General features: G+C 36.3%; 1 protein-coding gene across 2 annotated transcripts; it reads left to right on the forward strand.

The window, feature by feature from the left end:
• The first annotated feature begins 536 nt into the window (after window positions 1-536).
• Window positions 537-9,957, forward strand: LOC105131453 (auxin response factor 6-like). 2 transcript variants are annotated; one of them, XM_011034435.1, is made up of 14 exons: window positions 537-707; window positions 958-1,070; window positions 1,515-1,613; window positions 1,692-1,748; window positions 1,828-1,986; window positions 2,107-2,191; window positions 3,176-3,266; window positions 3,666-3,830; window positions 3,911-4,033; window positions 6,944-7,019; window positions 7,137-7,284; window positions 7,388-8,553; window positions 9,062-9,252; window positions 9,456-9,957. In XM_011034435.1, the coding sequence occupies exons 1-14, from the start codon at window positions 650-652 to the stop codon at window positions 9,652-9,654; spliced, it is 2,730 nt and encodes a 909-aa protein (XP_011032737.1). In that variant the 5' UTR covers window positions 537-649; the 3' UTR covers window positions 9,655-9,957. The 2 variants fall into 2 exon arrangements, with proteins under 2 accessions (XP_011032737.1, XP_011032738.1); XM_011034436.1 differs by having other exon boundaries at window positions 7,391-8,553.
• The last annotated feature ends 5,041 nt before the right edge of the window (window positions 9,958-14,998 follow it).

Here is a 14,998-nt window from a genome sequence, read left to right on the forward strand (position 1 = left end):
GATCTCTCTCTCTCTCTCTCTCTCTCTACCTCTCTCTCTCTGAGTTTGAAGGGGTGACCAAACCCTTTTCAAGATAGGGTAAAAAAAAGGCTCTTTCAAAAGCTCTGTCTGCTGTACTATACACGACTAGATACTGCCCTCCCTTTCTCTCTCTCAGGTTCATCTATCTCTCCATTAAAAAAGAAAAAAAAAAACACAAACCCTCACAAAAACAAAAAGAAGTCCTTTTCAGTAGTGAGGTTCACTTGACTTGTCTCGTTCGTTTCTCTCCAACGAAAGATTTTCATTTACCAAGAGTGGGAGAGTTAAGTTATTCTTGTTCTTGAGATCTGAAAGGAAAGTTAGGGTTTTTATTTTGTGTGGAGAGAGAAATGTGGGAGGGAAAGGAGAAGATCTGAGAAGTACATGGAGCTAGTAAGGAGGGTTTTGTACTGTGGTTGTGGAACTGGAAGTGGTTTTAGATGATAGTTATTTCCAAGTTGAACAAGTATATATTTGGTTTTACTGGAAGTGGTGATGGTGGGAGGGTGGGTGGGTGGGGGGTTCTTCTCTTTTTTGGTTAAATAATAATTGAGAGATATTATTATTAGTGCTTGGTTTCTGAGGCTGTTAATTAAAGACTGTATTTTGTTATTTTTTTTTTTGAAGAATGAGACTTTCTTCTTCTTCTTCTTCTTTTACTGGATTTAATCAGCAGACTCCAGAAGGTAAAAAAGATTCAATCGTTGGTGTGTTCTTGATATTTTTTCTCTGCTTTTCCTACACTTGCATGCTGATTTTTACATGGGGCGCTTGCATCTTGTGCTTTAAATGTATTTTTTGTGAAAATATCAAGTTCTTTACTGAACATTAAAAATTGCTCCATATTTGTATGTGTATGCCCTGATTTCTTGCTATAATTGTTGATGTGCCATGCAAATTCATGCAATTGTGCGAAAATGCCCTTTTCTTTTGTAGGTGATAAAAAATGTTTGAATTCTGAGCTATGGCATGCATGCGCGGGGCCTCTTGTGTCTCTGCCTCTCGTTGGAAGCCGAGTTGTGTACTTTCCACAGGGTCATAGTGAACAGGTCAGTGAAATAACTTTGTTTAATTACAGGCTTGCTGTCGAAATGTAGTATTAGGAGAACACATATGCATGTTTGACAACCTATCAGTGATATTACCTTATTCATCACTAAACATATCGGTTCTGGATAATATGTGGTTGTTTACGAGTAATTTCATATGGATAATTGTTGTAAAAGGAAAAAATATCTTGTATTTCGCAGACTAGCAACTTGCTTCATATGTAATTTTACTTTTTTGATGTTAAATAGATGCTTGGGCTTGTTTTTTTAAAATTGCTTTGTTCATGTACTTCTCGTTGTATGTATTAAGGTGCATACTTTCTCTCTCTTTTTTTACTGGAGAAATTGTGTCTTTTAACCTCATGTGCATGTAAACATGTAATTTTTGTTTTTCACCATTCCGTAATTCCGTAGCAGTTCAAGAGTCTTCCATTTTCTTTGTAGGTTGCTGCTTCAACCAACAAGGAAGTTGATGCTCACATCCCTAATTACCCAAGCTTGCCTCCACAACTAATCTGCCAGCTTCACAATGTTACGATGCATGTAAGCAATTTTGTTCTTAATCTACTCTGATGGGCATAACTTGCTGGCTGCTGTTGAACTCAAATGTTTTAACTACAGGCTGATGTTGAGACAGACGAAGTTTATGCTCAAATGACCTTGCAGCCATTAAGTCAGGTATCTTAAATGCCTAGCTTGGATTTTGACTTTCCTTGTCGTGTGCTGTTTTTTGTGCCTTGACGTACTTCTTTTTCAGGATGATCAAAAGGATGCTTACCTATTGCCAGCAGAGCTAGGTACCGCCAGCAAACAGCCGACTAACTATTTCTGTAAAACATTGACTGCAAGTGATACTAGCACTCATGGAGGATTTTCTGTTCCTCGACGAGCAGCTGAAAAAGTCTTCCCTGCTCTTGTAGGTCCCACTATCTTTTCACCCGTTTTCAATTTGCATGACATATCTGCAGGTTTTGAGCTAATTGTTATCATTCTTCTTTAATTTAATTTAGTTTGTTCTATTTTGTTGTACTTTTAGGATTACTCCCAGACACCTCCAGCTCAAGAACTAATTGCAAGAGATCTTCATGATAATGAGTGGAAATTCAGACATATATTTCGAGGTGAGTTTTGTGTTATGTAACTGCTCAAGATTGCGTGTTGACATATTTGGGATAATCATTTTTCAGTATTGTTTGCCTGCTGATCTGTGTTTGTTTGTTTGCTTTTAATTTTATTTGCCCATTCTGCTTTAGCTTGGCTGTTCCCATATTTGTTTAATGTGACAAGGTTTGAGTCAGAAATTGCTTTCCTACCTCTAGATGCAAGTAATCAGTGACACCTTTGATATTGTTGATTGTGCTTTTGTGAGGACCAGACTCCAAACTGGTTATAAAATCTTAAATAAAGTAGCAATACAAACAAATTCCTGGATAGGAAACTAGAGTCAAATGCTACTAAATGGAGAAATAGATTGTATTCTGAAATGAGACATCGTTAATAAGAATCAAAACAAAACTAAAACTCCTAATGTCAACCAAAAATCACAACTAATCAAATAAAAATAGTTTCAGGTATCAATCTTTGAAGTCTTTCTTGGTTCCTGATCACAAATTTATTAGAGTTGACAAGTTCATATGGGTGTTCTCATTCACCAAGTAAAACAAAAGTATTTTTAGATAGATTTTAATTTCATAATATATTAAATAGAAAAAGGAAAAGTGCGCTTGGCACTTCTAAAGTTTATTGTTTTATAATCATTGAATAAGAAGATTGAAAAGTCTCACTAATGAAATTGAAGAAAAATGCACACATAGAAATGATCCTGAAATGGGATGGAAGTTGAATTTCTCTGAGAACTGTTTTGGTCAATATTGTTCCTTTTCTTGTGGAGTTGGAAATTGAATAAGAACTTGAACTCTGGCAGCAAAATAAAGTAGCAGGCTCGAATTTAGTACCAGCTTATGTGACAATGGTGATAACATTGGTAAAAAGTAATACGAGGGTAGTGGATATTCTTGCCAAAGTGATGAGAAGAAACTGAAACTGACAGGATGTTCCAAGAGTCAAATTCCTGCTTATAATGACTTTTCTCACCGAATTTTCAGGACAACCCAAGAGGCATCTTCTTACAACAGGATGGAGTGTCTTTGTTAGTGCAAAGAGGCTTGTTGCTGGTGATTCTGTCCTTTTCATTTGGTAGGATGTTTCTCAACCCTGATTGGATTATTTAACTTGCTTTTACAAAATCTCTAAATGGATGGGCATGTTGAGAGTCAATCCTTCTGAGATAGGGATGAATCTATCCTGATGGTAGCTTAAAAAACCCAAGAAAATTCTCCTCATTCTTTTCTCTATATTTCTGACAGTGAACTATACAGATTTAAACTAGAAGCATTCCAAATGTACCTTTTTTTTATTTGTTAGAGGGGTTCAGCCAAGCTGTTTCCAATGCCTTTTTGCACACTGCATGTGCAATGTAGCTTTTTTGGCAAGTGTATTCCTTTTGGCAGATCTCAAATCTATTGATGCTGAAATTTGAATGGCCCTCAATTCTATCGGTAATCACATTTTAATAAACATTGTATATTTCATCAGGAATGAGAAGAACCAATTACTCTTGGGTATTCGGCGAGCGAATCGTCCTCAAACTTTCATGCCTTCGTCAGTTTTATCAAGTGATAGCATGCATATAGGTCTTCTTGCTGCTGCAGCTCATGCAGCAGCCACTAATAGCCGTTTTACAATATTTTATAACCCCAGGTGAAAGATCTTCTAGTGCAACTTTGAAAATATTTTAACATTATAATGTATACATTGTTTATTATGTTTTTTGATTTCAGGGCTAGTCCTTCAGAATTTGTCATTCCCCTGTTCAAGTATATTAAAGCAGTATACCATACAAGGGTTTCTGTGGGCATGAGATTTAGGATGCTATTTGAGACAGAAGAGTCAAGTGTCCGCCGGTAAGTCTCTTAGTAGTTTTACATGGAATTGATTCTTTTAGACAAAATCTTGTTTTGTCATTTTGTTGCTGGTAATTCGTTATGCTGTTGCAAGTGTCTCTAGTTTTGATTAAAATAGTGCGTAGTCAGCAACTTTTTAGAGAGCTATGTACTCAGCTGCCCCTATAATGTGTTAAACCAATGGTGCTTGGGAGAACTTGGTCTAAAAGTACCCTTGTTGCTTACTCATTGGCTTAAAGGCGCCTCAGTTGCACTCTCTTTTTACACTTATAACCAGTTCTGCAATTTGTTCTTTTGAAGAGATGGAATTGACAGGCAATTTTTGGCATGTAGTGCTTTGTTTACAATGGGATGCTTATGGATTGGATGTGTGGTCCATCCTTCACTTTTGTGTGACATCTAAGAATTCCTACTGAGTGTTGCCTAGTAGTTTGAATGCAATCCAGGCCTTTCTAACCATGGTCTATTTGCTACCATTTTTCTATTCCATCTTTGTTAAGATATGATGCCTATCTTTGGCCTTCACCTGGGGGTTCATAGTTTTCATTTGAGTAGCCATTTAAGATGATGTTAGAGCCTAACATCGTGTTCAGGAGTTCATAATGTGGTAACCAAGATTGTCAAAAATGCTTTTTTGACATGACACGAAAAATACAATATAAACTCGGATTGTAAAATCGTAAGTAATTTTTTTTGAACTAATTTTATATTGACAATTCTAGCTGAGAAATTAAATTACATTAAAATCTGATAAAGTGAGTCAACAATATTATAATCAATGAGTGATCTAAATAAATTGAGAGATATAGATAGTATGAATCAATAAATTAATGACATGGAGAAATAAAAAGTCCCAAAACAAAACTTCTCAATACAGGGGAATCACTGAATGGTAGGAAGTACACATAACCTGATGACAAGTTGGTTGTTCCCATCACAATAAGTCCTAATGGACCCTTTTTGGGTTGGAAGCTAATGAGCCTAAACTAGTAATTAACTAACATAAATTCAAAAATGAAACAAACCCCTAAACAATGTCTAATGCACTATAAAACAATCAAATTAAAATAATTATTCAAAAATAAATAAATAAAATAGAATAATAAAAAAGGTCTTTATGTTAAAATTCCTCCATGTAGCCCAAATCTTCAATTTTCGTATATTCTTGGCAGATTTGAGTTCTAATTTTAAACATGTCGTTTTCTCTCATCTAGATGAATTACTGGGCCGGCGATATTTGGTTGGAAAGCTTCAAATGTCTAGTTTTAGCCTAACTTTAATCGCAATAAAATTCCTCCGGTAGTTCTAGATATATCCCAAACAGTACATGAAAGTCTATTTTGACATTTGACAAGATTCGTCTTCTAACTTTCACCCTTTGGAATGTCATGTTCTTGAACTCTATTTGACTTGAAAATTTACCACAATATATTTTCATTTGTCTAATATTTTCCTGTAAAATTTTCAGCTCTATCCAATAAATGGTTTGAAAGATATGCCTAATCTTGCAAAAACTAGTCCGCAGATGTAAGGCCAAACTTGGACCTGGCATGATTCATATCATAAATTTAGTAAACTTATAAAATCAGACCGAGTCTCGATTTTGTACGAGTTATGTCCGATTTTACTGGTTTTCAACTTTTTAGTCTGATTTTGCATGTTAGATGCATGTTGATTCGGTACGAGTTTACAAGTTAACTCGTGATTTTAACAACAATGGTGGTAACGTTTATAATTTATAAACTAATCCATGTTTCAAGTCTGATAGGGTTTCACATGAAGGTGCTTAATAATCAATACAGCCTGTCTTTGGTTTTCATTTAATAGCTTAAGGTTTCGGGTTGAGTGGTTGTTGATAAGTTTGAGCTATTTCCTTACAGTCATGCATTTTGTGTCTTTTTTTGATTGCTAAGCCACCTAACCCATATTTAAATGGCCTTCTCATTGTCTAGCAACTGCCCAGATTGCTCATACATCATCTCAGGCATCAGTTTCCAATTTCCCCCTAATTTCATTTTCTTTCATTCAACTAAAGTCAACTGGCTCATTTTATTTTATTTTATGCATTTTACCCTTCTTATTCAAGTTTAATGCTGGATCAATACTTATCCTTTGGAGTGCATGAACACGAAAGCGTAAGAAGCATGTGATTATTGTTACATGGAATGCTATTTTATGGTGAAAAGCACAAAATGTATTGCCAGAACACTGCCTTCCTGGTTGGCCCAGAGGTGGAAATCAAGCAAGGGGATTGGACTCGGTTCAAATAAATTTTTGGTGCTGATGTGCTAAAACCAAAATTTTCAAAAGTGATGCAAATTATCTTTCACATTAAATCGAGGTGATAGCTTGATGCAGGCTGTAAGATGGATCAAAATGATGAGTGCATCATCTATAGTGATGATTGACATCTACCAACAAATTAAGGAATAGCTATTTGTAGTCTCTCCAATGTTGGAAACAACTGGGACATGACCACCCTTTTCCAACTCTTAAACTATATCTGTTTTTTGTTTCTACTTCCTCACGCCTGGTATTGATTTAGTACTCTTGTCTGATTTCATTTATTTATTTATTTATTTATTTTTTGCTTCCTTTGGTCCCATTCTCCAGAAAATATCTTCAACTTTTCATTTCTCTGAATGTATCTTCTGTTGTCTCATCTGAAATAACTAGTATAGTTATTTTTATGCTCTGTAGCAGTTTGGTATTTGGAATGGTTGATTTGATGGATTCAAAAGTTCTTAGCATTATCTTTTTTTTCCCGTGCTTCTTTGCTATCTTATTTTTAAAATGTTCATTTTTCCAGACACATTTTTCTTTCCTGTAACTTTAAAAGATTCCTGTGATGTCTTACCTGTAAATGTACCCAGTAGATATCTTCATTGACTCTAGCATGTTTTATTCCAGATACATGGGTACTATAACTGGTATTAGTGATTTAGATCCTGTTCGCTGGCCAAATTCACATTGGCGCTCTGTCAAGGTTCGTTGGAACTTAATTGTTTTTTGTACTTGTATCTGTGAAGCCCTTTCATTAATGATTTATTCATAGGTTTTCTTTATTGTGCAATTTTAAATAACTTTTTTACTGCTAATTTAGGTTGGCTGGGATGAATCCACTGCAGGGGAGAGGCAGCCAAGAGTATCTTTGTGGGAGATTGAGCCGTTAACGACATTCCCAATGTATCCATCTGCCTTCCCTATGAGACTGAAAAGGCCATGGCCATCTGGGCTACCGTCTTTCCATGGTATGTGTCATTTTGCTCAAGATTAGGAAGAATAGTTTTATCGTGATGAATCAAATATCAAGTTTGACACTTAAATGACCCCCCCTCCTGAATCTGCTAAAACCAGGTCTGAAAGATGGTGATTTGAACATTAATTCACCAATGATGTGGCTTCAAGGAGGGGTTGGAGATCTGGGAGTTCAATCTTTGAACTTCCAGAGCTTTGGTGTTGCTCCTTGGATCCAGCCAAGGTTTGATACTTCTATGCCAGCTCTACAACCTGAAATGTACCAAACAATGGCAGCTGCTGCACTTCAGGAAATGCGAACAGTGGAATCTTCCAAACTAGCTTCTCAATCTCATTTGCAGTTCCAACAATCTCAAAATGTATCTAATGGGCCAACTGCTTTGACTCAGAGGCAGATGTTGCAGCAGTCCAATCTTCAGCATGCGCTTCTTCAAAACTTTCAAGAAAACCAGGCTTCAACACAGGCCCAGTTTCTACAACAACATTTGCTGCATCGCAATCAGTATACTGGTCAGCAGCTGCAACAGCATCAACCACAGCTGCAGCAAGTTCAACAGCCTAAACAACTGAATGAATTGTCTGCCCCACAGCAGATCCCAAATGTAATATCAGCTCTGCCTCATCTTACTTCAGTCGCCCTAACCCAGTCCCCATCTTTGCAGCCAATTTCTTCCCGGTGCCAGCAGCAGGCCTTTTCAGAACCACTTGGAAACTCAATTGCTGCATCTGATGTTTCTTCAATGCACAGTGTCATTGGTTCATTATCCCAGGATGGAGGATCCCACTTGCTTAATTCTAATGGATCCAACCCTGTCATCTCCCCTGCTTTATTATCAAAGCGAGCAGCAATTGATCCACAGCTTTCTTCTGGTGCTGCTCATTGTGCGCTACCCCAGGTTGAACAGTTGAGAACTACACAATCAACTGTGTCTGATCTTGCTACCTTGTTAGCTCCATTCTCTGGAAGAGAGTATTCTACCTATCAAGGTGCTAATGATCCACAAAACAATCTGCTGTTTGGAGTTAACATTGATTCTTCAACCTTCATGCTTCAGCATGGGATACCAAACCTGAGAAATATTGGCACTGAAAATGATCCGTTGTCTATGCCATTTGCTGCTTCAACTTTTACAAGTGCTACTGGAAGTGATATTCCACTTAATTCCGACATGACAGCTTCAAGTTGTGTAGATGAATCAGGTTTCTTACAGTCATCTGAAAATGTGGATCAAGTAAACCCATCAACAAGAACCTTTGTGAAGGTAAATTGTTAGTCATACATGTCTGTGCATATGCGTAAATATGTACATAATCTAGCTATAGGTTTTCAACTTGCAAGTGTATCTTTTGTTAACGTGCACCTATGCACAGTATGAAATTCAACCAGGCTGGTGGAACTTGTTTAAATAATTTAGGCACGCTGAAGTGGTATCATAAACAACCATGATTGCCTTCCAGATAAAAGCACCCATTCATTTTCTTTTTTACTGCCATTTAGACTACTGTTTAAGTAATTTTTCTTGTTCTTGCCATATTTTATGTTGTGTGCTGTAAATGCCCATCTCCATGTATCTGAAAGTGCTCTGATTTTGAATGAGCTATATTGCACAAGTATTGGTATTTGGTACAAATCTAATGTGATAAGAGGGTATTTTGTGATTTCTGTGCTTCACAGTTTGCAACAGTTACTTGTAATTGTAGCTCTTGTGTTTGTGGTTAATGACATGCTATCATTTTTGTTACTTATTCAAAGCACTGCAATTTTAACAGGTTCACAAGTCAGGGTCCTACGGGCGATCACTAGATATTTCCAAGTTCAGCAGCTATGATGAGCTTCGCAGTGAGCTTGCTCGCTTGTTTTGCCTAGAAGGCCTATTAGAGGACCCACAGAGATCAGGCTGGCAGCTTGTATTTGGTGACCGGGAGAATGATGTGCTTCTCCTTGGTGATGATCCTTGGCAGTAAGTCCTTCAAATTTATTCTTGAATTCTTTTTGTTTTTCTTTTATAATTAGTTTTCCAAAATGATAATTTAGTACAAAATGCTTGAAGCTATTCTAGCATATTACTTGTTACTTCAGATAACAACCATGACCAAACATTTTTGAGTGCTGTATTATGTTAAATCGGCTTGCAATATGCTGCTGATGGATCTCCTTTTCCAGGGAATTTGTGAACAACGTCTGGTATATCAAGATCCTATCTCCTCTTGAAGTTCAACAAATGGGCAAAGAAGGTCTCAGTCCTGCAGCTTCTGTCCCAAGCCAAAAGCTTTCTAATAGCAACTGCGATGGGCACATGAATAGGCAGGGTTTTAGAAACTCAAGCAATGGGATTGCATCTATGGGGTCTCTTGACTACTAAGGCAGATGCACATAAAAAACCTGAAATCACATGAAAATTAACTGAAAAGCAAGTAACTATATTGTGGTACCTGTTATATCCACCGAACGTTAACATTATTTGAACCTTTTTCTGGTGGGTAAAGTGTCGTGCATGGTCAGGTTATCTAGCATCTTACTGTAAATTGTAATATACTATAGGAGACTGTTTCTCTTATCACTATACTAGTAACGTCATGGAAGTGTTAGGAGAATGCAGCATGGTAGTGGTTTGTTTGTTACCAGATAAGTTTTGTGAAAGTAAATCTCTATTCTCTTCTTATTATCTGAGGCCAGAGAGTAAACTACACACACACACACACACACAACTAGTCTGTGTAATGATAGTTGGTATAACTCTAAAGCAGTTAGAGCTAGATAGTTATAATAATATAATAGAATCCTACAAATATCAAGGTGGGTAATTTTACATGATAGATTCATCTAGTTTTGGCTTATCATCCCCCCTCTTAACTATAAGGGTCTGAGAATTATACAAAGCTGTGTTTTGTTTGAAGCTGTGTTTTGAGGGACAAGAACCTTGAACTTGCGAGATGCTTAGTCAATAGATCTGCTGCTCTTTTGTAGGAATAGCTGTATTTTTTCTCTTGTAACTTGATCTCTGATGAAGTGAAGATCAATTTTTATATGCTTTGTTCTAGCATGAAATATATAATTCTTTGCCATATGATAAGCATTGATATTAACACGCCAGGGTAAAGGGATTGTAGGTATGGACACAGTTCTTGCAGCAAGGCTTGAATCTAAACCATTTCAGCAATAGCTAAGGTAAGATCGTGATACTCTGATTCTGCATTACTACGGGGTACAACTTTTTGTTCTTTTGTTTGAAGTAGGACTAAGAGACTAAAGTTACTCTCTAGATAAACAAGATATCCACTTGTAATGCGTCTGTTATCAGGTTGAGCATTTCAATCTGGATTGGTGAATCCTTCTATTGTTAAGTGGCTGGAAGGACTTAACAATAACCCATCATGCATGGTGCCTTTTAGATACCGAAGAATTCTTTTATCAAAAAGCCAATGAGCAGAGTTTGGCGGTCGTGTGAATTTGCACACCTTGTTAACAACAAAAACTATGTCAGGTCTAGTTATGGTAAGATACTGAAGTGCCTTTACTATTCGATGTTGAGTAACCTCTCCTCTTCCATAGGATCGCCATCAAACTTTGACAAATTCTACTCAACACCAGGTGTTTTTCCTGGTTTGGTATCAAACATTATAGTTTTATGCAGCAGCTCAGAAACATATTTGGTTTGGCTTAAATTCATAAAACCTTTATGGTAAGAGATCTTTATACTTAGGAAGTAAGATAGCTGACCCAAATCTCTTCAGGCAAAAACAGAATCAAGCTTAGCAATGAGTGAAGAAATCTGTGTTGATTAACTGCCGGTGATGATTATATCATCAACATGGACAAGAATAATCAGGGTTTTGGATTCACCAAAGTATATAAACATAGAACTATCAGTTCTAGGGTTGCTAAATCCTCATCGTAGAAGAGTAGAATTGAGGTGTTGAAACCAAGCACATGGTGCTTGTTTTAGGCCATATAAAGCTTTTTTTAATCTACACATTTTGGTTAGGAATTTAGTGTCTTTTTTAATCTACACACTTTGGTTATGAATTTCGTGTCTACATATCCAGGAGGTTGAGTCATTTATACTTGCTATTCTAGTTCATCAATTAGAAAAACATTATGAACATCAAGCTGTTGTAGTTCCCACTTAAAACTGAGAGCAATAGCTATATTATTTGAATAATTGCAGCTTTAACAATTGGACTAAAGGTCTCAAAATAATCAAGGCAAGGAGTATGGTTATACCCTTTAGTCATAAGCCTGATTTTATACCTTTCTATACTCATGTGGCTTGTGTTTCAGCTTATGCATCAACTTACAACTTATTATGTTGACAACTGAAGGTTGTTCAACAAGACCCCAAGAATGATTGCGATGAAGAGTAGCAATCTTTAGATCCATAGCTTGAGTCCAATTTGGATCTTGGAGGGCTTGTTTGAGTGCATGATTTTGAGACCTTTATAGCAAAGAGATCAAAAATTGGCTTTTTCTTGGTTATACAATGCATCAATGTTGTTGTCATGCGTGGAGCTGGAGGATAAGAGAAAGTTAGAGCCTCATGAAATGATTTAGGTAGGGTGCTGGAAGCAGGAGTAGTCCCAGAAATACTCAATGGGAATTGTCACTCGTGAAAGTAAAAGAGGATGGCGGTGATCCATGGTTACCAGTAGACTAGAAAGGTGAAGAAGTAAAGGAGGTTATAATTGCAGGAGGGAAAATTGTTACTGAGGTGTCATTGGTTGGAGCAAAATTTTTAGTGAGGGGAAATTGTATTTCATTAAAGACAACATGAGGAGTAATAGAGACCCGCCCAGTTAGAAAATCAAGGCACAAATATCCTTCATGATTGAAACTATAGCCAAGAAAAATACACTAAACAGATCCATACTACAACTTATGATTGTTGTAAGGAAGAAAGAATTGGTAATACAAGCAACCGAAGTAATCAGGATTTTTTTTGAAAAGGATGAAATAGGGTGAGTCATGGTTGAGTACCTGACTAGACATTCTGTTTATAAGAAAAGTTGCTGTTTGGAAGGTATATTTTTAGAATTTCATTGGTAAGAAGGCATGAGCTAACAAGGCTAATCCAGATTCAACAACGTGCTTGTGCTTCTTCTCAACTTTCCCATTCTAAGCTATGAAGTCATAAAGGATCTGGACTCACCATCATTATCACTGTATACATTTGATTCTAGCATCAAATTGATTCTTGACTTGAAGTTTGAACTATTTGAAGATATGAAAAACTTGATCTTTTATTTGTAGATGATAAAACCATGTGTGTCTGGAATAGTCATCTAGAAATAATATGAAATAATTAGCACTAGATATAGCTTTGAAAGAGGCAGGTCCTTAGATGTCAGTGTGAACAAGTTCCAAAGGTTTAGATGTACGGGAAAATGAAAGATGAGTAGATAAGCTATGAATTTTAGCAAGTTGACATGAAGAGCAAATAGTAAAGAAAACAATAGCTTTATTCTTTTCGCAAGAAATATCAGAACTTTGCATTATTCGGGTTACACTGTTAGTAACAGCATGACCTAGTCTGTGATGCCATAACTTCACTTTATTATCAACAGGATAAAAAGTATGAGAAAGAAAAGCAGAAGACCACTACCAATTTCTTGTTGTTCAATAATGGAAACCTGGAAAGGCCATTCTTAAGTCTGCCTCGAGCAAACACCTTCTTCGTATGTAGATCCTTCACATAGAAACTTTTGGATCTTCGTATGTAGATCCTTCACATAGAAACTTTTGGATTGAAACTCAATTAAGACATTATTGTTTGAGCTGAACTTAGCAATATCGATTATGTTTGCTGAGATAAATAGAATGTGAAACATCCTTTTGAGTTAGTATATGAACTAGAGACTAAACGTTAAGAACCAGTGTTGGAAATGGATAGGTGCTTACCATTACTAATTTTGACCTTATCCGTCTCCATTTTAGGTGTATAACTTGTTCGATTTTCACATTCTAAGTCAAAAGATGATTTGCACCAGAATTAAGATAGCAAGTGTCATATGTAAGATTATTAGAGAAGGCAACCATAACAAGAATAAAGTTTTGATTACCAGCATTCGAAGAAGTAGTAACAGTGTTTTAAGAGTTTTGATAGGAGATATCAAATCTATGGTACCAGACTTGAATTGTATGACCAAATTTGCCACATCACTGACATTGTGGCTTCTCAGAGTTGGTTGAATTATGCCTTCCATTCTGTCTATAACTACCTCCTCGACCATGACCTTTGTAGGTGTGGTTACTGATATTGGAAATATAGTTTTGTCCTTTACTGTTATTATATGTTTTTCCACCACCTTTGTTATTAGAGGAGGAGGTATAATTGACATATATAGTGGAGATGTGTTCAATCGAGCTTTGTTGCTTAAGGCGATGCTTGAAAGCTAGAAGCATTCTGTGAACAACTTCAATATAGATCTTATCATCTCTTATGTTAATAGCTGTAACAACTACATTATAGTCTGATACTAGGACTTTAAGGAGATTCATAACTTGATCTTGTTATGAGACAGGTTCTCTAATAGTTGCTTGACTATCTGCTGCTTCTTTGGCTTTTATAATGTAGTTTATCATAGCCAGAAATCCTTTCTTCGTGGACTGTAACTCGAGCTTTAGTTGTATTATTTTAGCTCTTGAAGATGGCGAGAAGGTTTTCTCCAATACATTCCAAGCAGAATGAGAAGAATTATGGCTTATGATTTTTGCCATGATTGCTAGAGTGAGAGACTAGTAGATCCAGCCAAGAATTGTGCAATCTTGTCTTCTCTAAACAATAAATGCAGGGATAAGCACTTCTAGATTTAGCTCTATCTCTGAATAAATAGAGGTTTCATATATGAAATTCTCAAAACCATTAGCAAAAACAACATTGTCAATTTAAGATCTCCACAAAATGTAATTAGTTCGATCAAATTTCACAGGCGGCGTGTGGTTAAGCATTTGATAGAAAGGAATGGATATTATTGTTGTGCTTTGTCCAGATTTAACCGGTTCAAAGGCTAAAGAATAAAGAAGATTGAGTAGAAGTAGAAGCCATGATTGGATCTTTAATCAAGAACTGTAATACCAAGATAAGTTTTGAAAAAATGAATCTTTGTTCTCTTCTTATTATTAGAGGCCAGAGAGTAAATTATATAGTCTGTAATGATAACTGATATAACTGTAAAGCAATTAGAGCTAGATAATTATAACAATATAACAGAATCCTAATAATATAAAGGTGGGTAGTTTCACGTGACAGATTCTTCTAGTTTTGGCTTATCATTACCCCTCGTTATCTTAAAATACTGAGCTTGGTCAGCCTTTTTATTTCAATTCATGATTCGTGTATATTGCGAGTAACTCCACCTCAATTCAGGTTTATCTTTCTTTTTAGCGATATCAAACTCTCTTGTCTGAGGATGCATGGCATTTTCTATTTGAAATAATTTGGTCCATTTTCTATTTACTTGATACTCTTTTTTAAGAAGAAAAATCTCGCTGGATGTCATAATATCTTGCATGCGTGTGGTATTAACCTATTAGGCAAGTCTTCCACACCAGAATCTGACTCCGTTGAAAAGCTTGAGATCATGCTACTGGATAGGGTTTCTTAACTGCTTATGTGCAAATTTTGCTCGTCTTTTCTTTCTGGTGTGGTGGGTTTAATTCTTGTATGCTTCAACGAAAGGGAACGGGCCACACCTTTCGTGGAAGAAAAT

The sequence above is a fragment of the Populus euphratica genome, unplaced genomic scaffold (assembly GCF_000495115.2).
Source record: "Populus euphratica unplaced genomic scaffold, PopEup_1.0 scaffold23.1, whole genome shotgun sequence".
In the NCBI taxonomy this organism is placed as follows: Eukaryota; Viridiplantae; Streptophyta; class Magnoliopsida; order Malpighiales; family Salicaceae; genus Populus; species Populus euphratica.